The following is a 10,721-nucleotide window of genomic DNA, read 5'->3' on the forward strand; positions in this document are numbered from 1 at the left end:
CTCCCCCACAGGCGGGAGTGGCTTTAGCTTCTTGGTGCTGTCCTTTAACCCGCTGCACCACCAAGGAGGGCCCTTCCTTCTCTTCTTCATGGTTTTGTTCTCTAATCTCTGGTAATTGGGCTATTTGGGATTTTTTTTTTCTTTTAATACTTAAAAGATTCCTGCCTTTTCCACTTTGTCTTTTCCAGACATATAATTAAGTCTGAGGGCATTCCTATAGTGAATTATTTTCTGTGTTCAGTGAAAACAAATACAAAATATCCCTTAACAGCATTGCTAATATCCCTTAACAGCATTGCTAATCGTCTCACAGCATTGCTAATCGTCTCACAGCATTCAGAAGTTAAATCACACTGTTTTGGGTTCAGTGTGTCCAGACATGAAAGACTGAGTCTTTCTTGCCTGGTCAACAGCCCTGTACCTACAATTGGTTACGGCTGCACTAATGAATACATAATATGCAAAGATTTCTTCTTAGGAATGTGGGCTCCCAAGCACAAAGTGGGTTACAGTTTTCTTTTCCAATTTAGTTTCATGAAGAGAATGAGAAGTTGGTCTCTGCAAATAAATTTTAAACTTTAACATCTGAGAGTAGAGGTTATGGGTTCATTATCTGACTCACATAAATTGTAATCAATTTATCATTCTTTATGAAGTCTACATAAATCCTTTCCCAATTTATAACAACTTTTAAAAATACATGGCCTGATTTATTTTTATGTATAATTTTCCCGCTTCTTAAAACAGATTCTATATCCTGAAATGTAATTTGATCATCTGCAGAATGACTCTTTTGGGATTATGGACTATTCTCAAACTTTAGTGACTATAAAAATTAATTGGAGAATTTTTAAAAAACACAGATTTTTGGACTTTGATAACCAGAGATGTTAATTATGGGGCAGAGTTGGATAGGTCTGGTGTATGGCCCAAGAATTTGTAATTCTAAGAGAAACCCAGTGATTCAATGGTTTTACTGGCCATTTACTGACCATTCTTGAGATCTTAATTGTATTATGGTGAACTGCAGGTAAAGTACATTTACATTCAATTCATGGTATGAGTTACCAGCTTTTCTGAATGCAGTATAAATAAGGACTATAACTGAAAATAATTACTTACATCATCTTTTTCTCTAAAATTCTTAGTAAGGTTAGTAGTGAGTAGCCTGAAATAGCCAGGCTGCCTGAATTTGAGTCTTAATGCTGCCTCAGATAGCTCTGTGATGTGAAGAAAGGTATTATGGTATTATTTAGGTATTATGCGTTTCAGTTTTCTCATCTGTAAAAAATCAGCAATAATGAAGCTAAAGCCAACATCATAGGATTATTGCAATGATTAAATTAGTTAATGCATCTAAAGTGCTCAAAACAGGGCTGGCACATCTCATACACTCAATAAATGTCAGCTATTGTTATTATTAGTGTCCAGTTTAAGCAGATATAATAAGCTAGAATTAAAGAGAAAACTGGATCCAGAAACATAAACACTGTCAACATGATTCAAGAGCTGGTCAGCTAGGTTCGCTAAATCTCATTTTCTTTACTACTGTCAAATTTCTGCCATTATCAACACTTCTACAGGAAATAAAGTGATGAAGACTGGGGATCAATTGTGTGTGTGTGTGTGTGTAAGCAGCTTCAGGTAAGGATATGTGATTATCTATGATATCCCTAGTTAGAATTTCACAAAATGTCTCAAGTCACACAATACAAATGAGGTCTCCTACAAATTATAATAGAGACAAACAGAGCTTTAGGAACACCTGAAAATTAGCCTGATTATAAAAAGTTACCAACTATAAAAAGGGCATTTAACAATATAATGATGTGGGAAAGTTGAAAGATAGACATCTAGATATATCTGTTATGCCTGTTATGTAGGCATTAACAATGATTTTTTTTTAAAAGATTTATTTATTTGTGCATACAGAACTGGGGTACAAGCCAGAGGCTCAGGGGTGGTGAGAGGCTTCACCAGAGACAGAGTGGGGAACAGAACAGGCAGATCAACGAAGTACACTGCTGAGGGGAGCAGCGGGTGGGTCAGGAGAGGTCTGCCGCACCATGTGGTCACCTCAGGGGCAGGCGGGGATCGAACTCATGCGGAGGTGGCTTTAGATTCTCAGTGCTGTGCTTTAACCCGCTGCGCCACCAGGGAGGGCCGCATTAACAATGATTTTATGAAGAAATTCTAATTACATTGGGAAAATGTTAAATTTTTGTATTGGGACAGATTCTAAATAAGAAACACACAAAAAATGTAACAAGAATTTTAAGTTCAAATTTAGGAAAGGAGCGCATCCTTAATCCAGAAGTTTATTTATTATGTATATTTTTCATGACTACTAGTGTTTTATGTACTACACAAACCAGGAAATAGAATGCCCTGCCCCATGGAGCTCACAATCTAAGAAAGACAAATTGAAATAGGACATGTAACAATTAGCTAAGAGGTTGGCTTTCACATATATGAGAATTCTTTCTCTGTAATTCTCTTTTCTTCTTCTTAAGAGTTCCCACCTCTTATTATTTTTTTTCCTCCATAAAACAGAGCATAAATTAAAAAGCATAAAGAAAATGTTAAAATGTTTATTGATGTAAGGATTAAATAAGGAACACTAAAGAATAATGGAAAAGCTGATCTCAAGGATAATGAAAAGATAGTAGAAGTTCATGGATGAGGACTATGCCCTTAAATCAAAGAAATATTAAGAAATAACAACCTTGTAGGAAAATATATTGAAAAGCTATAATGAAATCAGTATCTAAATGACACTGAATTTTATACAGATTACAATAAAAGCAGAGATAAGATATTACTAAAAGATGCATTGCTCAAACAATGAGATATTGCTAATTTGGGTAAACAGGCAAGATAAACATTGGATAATATGCATCAATGGTAATTCATAAGCGCTTACTATTCTTAATTAAACCATTAGGAATTATTATAGTAAATACAATATAAGGATTGGAGAGTATGTATGTATGAAATGAACATGCATCTCATGTATGAGAGAAACAAAAAAACTTATATTCAATTAAATATATAAATATTTTGATAGAAGAGGTAAGGGCTGGGTAGTGATTAGAAAGAAAAGCAGTTTCAATGACATTCATACATTCATTTATAATAGTAAAATTCATTGTTCCATATGAATATTATTCCATAGTCATCAGATGAAAAAATAATATTACAATAAGGCAACAGGACAAATTAAAGGAAAAGAGAAGCAAATATAAACTTTACAGACTTTATATGTCTGTAAAGTTCACAGAGAATGATGTCTGTAATTGTCAACTAAGACCCAACTAAGTCAATTGGAAAATTAAGTGATAAATTATAAATAATTCTGAAACTATTAAGTGGAGAAAATTTGGGTTTTTATAGCTCACATTCATTTTTGAGAAATCCTTGATATCAATGTTTGAGTTATAATACCTTGTGAACTAGCTGCAAGGAAATTCCCAGGGTTATTACTACTTATTGCTTGAAAGGGGTCAAGACTGGAAACCTACTAAATCAGAGATTGTAATGCATATAGCAATCTTTCCACTTAAGGTTGTAAGTTGCAAGAACTATATTACACATGTTCCATCATTTGTAGCTGTTTAGTATAGGTAACTTAAAACTACTGATGTTTGAATTTAAGAAGTTTATAAGAAATTTGACTCCACACACATTCCATACTTCTGCACTAGGTAACTTTATGCAAAAACTACTTTTGAACTTCAAAGAATATTTTTGGTTTTAAATACATACTTCTTTTTTAATTCTTCTTAATGAAACAAATTTAATGGTGATTATGATGACAATTGTGACAACAAACTTCCACTTATTTCAGTTTATATTTCACAACCTTTCACACCGGTGACTGAATTTAATTTTATTAATTGGTACATGGTATTAAACTGGTTTTCATAGCAGGCTTTAACTATATACTATAGCAAGGCATTTTAATATCACACTTTGATATTTTGTAGGCTTTTTAAGGTAAAAATCTATAGCTCTTAATTCTTTTACAACGGATATTTTAAGAAGAGAAAATGAGATCACATCTTAAGATAACCTAATTCTGAAAGAATATATGGAATTTAGATTTTCTTTATATCCAAGATAAGTCCTTAAAAAAATTTTAAGCTTAAAGAATATATTTTCTTTCTGTAAGTGGCAAGATACTCAAAAATCATATTAAATTTTTAAATATTCTAGCCCTCCCTAGTGGGACAACAGGTTAGGAGGCAGCACTGTAAGCTAGCCACAGCAGCTTCAGTGTGAGTTCGATCCCCAGCCCCGGAGATAATCCACATGGTGCAGTTCTGTATTCATAAATAAATAAATCGAATTTTTTTTTTTTAGTATTCTAGGCTTATCTTTTAAAGAAATAAAAATAGCATATAAAAATGCTGACTTATAACGATGCATACCTGATACTTATATAATGTTATAAACCAATGTTACACCAATAAAAATTTTTAACAAGTAGAAACAAGAATAGATATTCTACATACTGAATGAAACATTGAAATATACTTAAAATGCTTCCACGTGGGGCCCTCCCTGGTGGTGAAGTGGGTTAAAGCACAGCACTAAGAAGCTAAAGCCACTTCAGCACAGCATGAGTTCGATGCCCGCCTCGGAGGTGACCCACATGGCACGGAAGACCTCTCCTGACCTGCCCGCTGCTCTCCTCAGCAGTGTACTTCGTTGATCTGCCTGTTCTGCTCCCCGTTCTATCTCTGGTGAATCCTATCACCATCCGCATCTCTGGCCTGTACCCCAGTTCTATATGAATAAATAAATAAATCTTTAAAACTAACTAAATAAGTAAATAAGTAAATAAATAAATAGAAATGCTTCCATGTATATTATTATTATTGTCAGAGCTATACTCTACTACATGATGAAATGGTTAAAGGAAAAAGAACATTTGTATACAACTAATTCCCTCTCAGGCCACAGGACTACAAAGTCAAAAAATTGTTAGTTTGTACTGGAAAAACTATCTGTTAATAGCTATTCCATAAAGACTACATTGACTCTAATGCATTCTTTCCTATTAAGTATTCACTTTTGACAGAATTTTATCTTAAAACTAGAATGTAGCTATTATTTCTTTTATACTAGAGCAAAAAAAATTTCAACATTCTTTTACTAGCAGAAGCCCTGAATATAATTCAGTTGAGCTATAGAAGGCTGACATTTTGAAAATTCACAGATAGAAGTTTTTGGCCGATATGAGATACCTGTTCCCTTATTTCTTTCATTTTTTCCAATCTCTTGAGTTTTGTTGCATATTCTTGAACTTCTTTTAATCCAATATCTGTGCAGAGACGAACTAAGAAACGCAGACCTAAATTGTGAAAAATATATTTAGAAAATTAGTTACACACAGTATTGGAGTTTATTAGTTATAAATTCAGTCTTTTGGGACACAAGTGGGATGCTCACAGTATTTGTTTCTCTTTTGAAAAAAAAACTGACTTCTTTGAACAAGAGTTTAAAAGGACTTTCTACCTATTCTGCCCTCAGGTGAAACACTATTATAATCAGTCTTTCTCATATTCTTTAACTCCTTAATCTGTTTTTCTTATATAGCCCATATACTACTGGAAAACTATACATTTCTTTATTCACAGTAGCACACATGAGAGAAGGTTTTTCATGTTTTGTTTTCTGCAACAACCACAACATTAGAATAATGTTTTTTGTCTTACTAATTCTTAAGAAAGTAATAATTTATTATTTTCTACAAATAATGCACAACTGTTTTTCTTATTTACCCATTCTTACAAAGAGTGGCTTAGGAATATTTAATGCTAAATAAAAGTCACTGTTTTGGGGGCCCTCCCTAGCGGTGTAAGCCATGGCCCTTTTGATTGCTGGCGAGGGGGATGATCTATATGGCACAGCAGACTTCTGTCTTACCCACTGTTCCCTTCAGCAGTGTATTTGTCAGCCCGCCTGTCCTGCTCCCTGCTCTGTTGCTGGTGAGACCTCTCACTGCCCCTACACCTCTGGCCTGTACCTCAGTTCTGTATGTATAAACAAATAAATCTTAAAAAAAAAATCATCATTATTGGAAGAAGTCCTCTGACATTGAAGATGCCACTTATAAACTACAAAAACAGGTCAATTATTAATTGTTCAAGATAATTTAGTTTAAGATTAAATTAACCTGTTGGGTTCACCAGAGAACCCTACTCTGTTTAAAGTAAGACATTCGGGGACCTCCCTTGTGGCGCAGCCGGTTAGGACGCAGCACTGCAAGCTGGCCGCAGCTGCGTAAGTGCGGTTCAATCCCCAGCCCCAGAGGTGATCCACATGGTGAGGCAGACCCTTCCTGGCCCGCCCGCTGCTCCCCTCAGCAGTGTTTTTCACTGATCTGCCTGTTCTGCTCTCCACTCTGTCTCTGGTGAGGTCTTTCACCACGCCTGCATCTCTGGCTTGTACCCCAGTTCTTTATAAATAAATAAATCTTTAAAAAAATAATAAAATAAGACATTCCATAGGTACAAAAGCTTTTTCTATAGGTAGCATTAAAGAAGACTATTGGTTACATTTGTTTTGGAAATTATCCAGGCCCAAGACATTTAGGACATTCTCTGTGGCATAATTAATCATTCACTTAAATTTTCAGAATGAATCTTAAGCTTTCCGTATAGAAAGAAACCTGGTTTACTGGAGATACTTGCTTTACTGAGGCAGTACAGAGGTGCTATGGTTACTGCAGTGGTTCTCAACTGGCAGCAATAATGCTCTCCAGTGGAAGTTTGGCAATGTCTGGGGACATTTTTTATTTTCCATAAGGGAAGTGTAGGAATGCTACTCACATCCAGTGGACAGAGGCCAAGGACGCTGCTAAAACATTCTAACATCTACAGGATGGCCTCCAACGACACAGAATTACTTGTTTCCAAATGTTAATGATACCCAGACTGAAAAACTTTTACTAGTTGATTGTTGGGTCCATTTTCACAGAGTGACACCAATCACTGCTATCTCGCATTTAATCTTGAAAGCCCTAATGTGATTCCATAATGTGCTTAATATTAAGAATCACAGAAAAAGATTTCTAAAAGAAAAATTACATCCTTGTGTCTACTACATAGCTAAGTGAGAGTACTTTTTAAAAGTTTTACAGGTAATTCCCAAGTAGCCTATTTCTGAACTGGCATTTGTAAGCTAATGTTAAGTTAGTGATTTACTTGTAATCGGCATTAAAAACCCAAGCTACTACCAAAAGCCAAAACTGAGCAACATGCTGTTGAACTTTTATATAAGCCAAATTTGGAAAAATATTGACAAGTGCCAATAGAAAACCTGGCTCAGAAAAGATTTTCTTTTACTAATTTCAAATGCATTGTTTTGTGTTTACTGTCATGGAAGAATAAAATTAAAAACAGTGTTTTCAAACACGCTATGTTAGGTGTTAGGACATTATTAAAGCAAGTAGATACTATACTTTTCAACAATAATTTTATTATATTTCATTGTTTAAAACATGAGCGAAGAACAGAAAATTTCTTCTTATTTATAAGGAATTCTTCATTTATTTATTTTCTAAAATTCATTTATTTATGCATTCAAAAACTGGAGTACAGGCTAGAGGTGTGGGGGAAGGGGATGAGATTCACCAAGGACAGAATGGGAAAAAGAACAGGTGGATTGACAGAAATACATTGCTGAAGGGAGCAGCGGGTGAGAGAGGAGAAGTCTGCTGTGCCATGTGGGTTACCTCCCTGGCCAGAGATTGAACTCTGCAGATAGTTTCAGAGTATTTCGCTTTAACCCCTTGTACCAGAGGAAGGCCCCAGAAATTCATTCTTACTTTCTTATATAAAGGTTAGACAAATAATTGTATTTTTTCTTGTTCCTTAAACCTCAAGGTTATTAAGTGATACACACATATATTAGTAGGAATAAGCTGCTGATGAATATGGGTATTTTATATTTCTTCATCTTGATTTTGTTGTTGTTGCCATGACACTTGACATTATTATATTGAACTGTATCAGATTCACATATAACATTGGATGAAAGTTTTCTATAAAATTAACTTCATAAAAGAGAAATAGGTAGTATATCAATATAACATTTTAAAATTAAGGTAACATTAGGAGGTTGGAGGGAAGATGGAGCTAGAGTGAAGTTCCTGCTTAGCTCCAGGAAGAATATACTAAGTCTGGATAGGCACTAAATCCAGAGGACCATGTGATGGGGAGTGGGGGAGGGGCAAAACTGGAGTGTCTCACAGTCACCAAGGGGAGTGGGGGAGGGGCAAAACTGGAGTGTCTCACAATCACCAAGGATAAAAGCTGACCAAGAATGAAAGATGGGTGGGAAAGAAATTTCTTAAGTGTACAAGAGATGAATGGTTAGAGAAGTGGCTGTCAGGGTGGAAACTGCTGTCCAGATTTGTGCCTGGACTAGGCAAACCTGAGTGTTGAGGATCTAGCCATGAGAGATATGAGAGTGAGTATTGTGGGAAGTCAGGTAGATTGGGGAACCCAGAGAAGAAAACAAAGCCCACAAAGGCACAGCTCACTCCACCAAATTACTCTGGGAGAGGGAGGAGATATAATCAGGAGGTAAAAGAGAATACATGGTTGACCAAAGGGCAACTTCAGGAATAAAGGGCTAGCAGCATGGAGAAAGGCATGAGTCAAGCTAGCACCAGTGTTAAAACACTCCCCATGGATGACAGACCCCTCCCCTCTAAGAAACCCTTCACGCACTGAAGGTGCAGTTACAGGTTAACTTTTTTTGTCTTGTAGTACCACTTATTAGAAAAGTAAAACTCTGCACCTTGATTTTCATAAAGTGAGTTATGGACAAAGGGTTGACCACAAATGGAATATGTCTATAGGGGAATTCTGCACCACACAGAAAGAAGAAATCTCCAGGCCTTAACCAGAAGGGAATGAAGATCCTTCCTTCCTATTAAATGCAGAATTCAAAATTGCCACAAAAAAGAAATTCAACCAAATTGAAGAAAACTTGGAAAAACAAATGACTGTGCTGAGGAATAAAATATTTTAATAAAGGATGATCAAAACTGAACCTTCAAACATGAAAATAAAGGAGTAGCAGGATGTAAAAAGGCAAACTTATGAGGTAAAAAATTCTGGAGAAAGCTATGAAAAAATAGATCAAATGGAATGTTGAATCAGCAACCTTAAGGATAATACTACACAAAGAACTCAGGAGGAAGAAGAGAGACAAGAACAGTGGGGGGGAGGGGGGCGGAGAGGGAAAGAAAAAAGAAACATTTTGAGAACTACCCAACTCCATGAGAAAAGGCAATATAAGAACAATGGATTTCCTAGCAGTGTAAACAAAAGAGGAAGAAGTTATTAAAAAAAAAAAAGGAGGGGCCTCCCTGGTGGCGCAGCGGGTTAAAGCACAGCACTGAGAATCTAAAGCCGCTTCCGCATGAGTTCGATTCCCGCCTGCCCTGGAGGTGACCACATGGTGTGGCAGACCTCTCCTGACCCGCCCGCTGCTCCCCTCAGCAGTGTGTTTCCTCGATCTGCCTGTTCTGCTCCCCACTCTGTCTCTGGTGAAGCCTCTCACCGCCCCTGAGCCTCTGGCCTGTACCCCAGTTCTGTATGCACAAATAAATAAATCTTTAAAAAAAAAAGGAAAACTTACGAAACTAGAGAAGGAACTAAATATTCAAATCCATGAATCAAAACAAATACCAGAGCACCTTAACAAACTGAAACCTACACCAAGACACCTAGTAACATCCAAGAATATTGAGGTTGGCTAAAGGGGAAAAGGACACAAAAAGAAACCCTGATCAGGTTTACATTGGACTTCTCTTAAGAAATACTATGGGCAAAGTGACAATGGGATGGCATAATCAAATACAAATTCAAGGAAGATCATGCTACCCTTCAAGGCTCTCCTTCAAACTAGAGAAATAAAAGTCTTGTAAGACAAAGAAAAGTTAAAGGACTATGAAACACTAGGTATTGCTGCCTCCTAAAAATGTTGAAAGATCAAACAGAAGAACACTCACAAAGAATAGAAAGAGAAATAGAAAGAACCATAAAATTAAGGACACAATAGCGATAGTAGTCCTTCACATATCAATAATTACTCCAAATGTAAATAAAACTGAACTCACTAAAAGACAAAGAGTATCTAGTTATATTAAAAAACAAAATTGGGCACTCCCTGGTGGCACAATGGGTTAAAGCACCACACTACGAAGCTCTCAGAAGCATGAGTTCCATCCCCAGCCAGGGAGGTGATCCACATGGTGAGGCAGATCCCTCCTGAGCCACCCACTGCTCCCCTCAGCAGTGTATTTCAGTCCATCTGCCTGTTCTGTTCCCCACTCTGTCTTGGGTGAACCCTTTCACCCATCACAACTCTAGCCTGTACCCCAGTTCTGTAAGCATAAATAAATAAATCTTTAAAAAAATTTAAATTTCTGCTGTCTCCAGAAGATGTATCAGAGCTCCAAAGAAAACCATAGGTTCAGAGTAAAGCGTTGGAAAAACGTTCCTATAAGAAATAGGACCTAGGGCCCTCCCTGGTGGTGCAGCAGGTTAGAACACAGCATTGCAAGGGAGCTGTAGCCACTTCAGTGAGACTTTGATCCCTGGCCCTGGAGGTGTGGCAGAGCTCTCCTGACCCACCTGCTACTCCCCTCAGCAGTATATTTCATCAATCTGCCTGTTCTGCTCCCCAGTATTGTCTCTGGT

General features: G+C 36.6%; 1 protein-coding gene across 1 annotated transcript in view; it reads right to left on the reverse strand.

Annotated features, from left to right (window-relative positions):
* Nucleotides 1-10,721, reverse strand: part of IFT88 (intraflagellar transport 88) — a 140,995-nt gene that overhangs the window by 34,798 nt on the left and 95,476 nt on the right. The window contains exon 22 of the mRNA XM_004680357.2: nucleotides 5,250-5,356. Coding sequence (XP_004680414.1) covers nucleotides 5,250-5,356 — 107 coding nt within the window. The remainder of the gene's footprint in view (nucleotides 1-5,249; nucleotides 5,357-10,721) is intronic.

This window comes from Condylura cristata, unplaced genomic scaffold, assembly GCF_000260355.1.
Source record: "Condylura cristata isolate star-nosed mole 26May11 unplaced genomic scaffold, ConCri1.0 scaffold00010, whole genome shotgun sequence".
Taxonomy (NCBI): domain Eukaryota; kingdom Metazoa; phylum Chordata; class Mammalia; order Eulipotyphla; family Talpidae; genus Condylura; species Condylura cristata.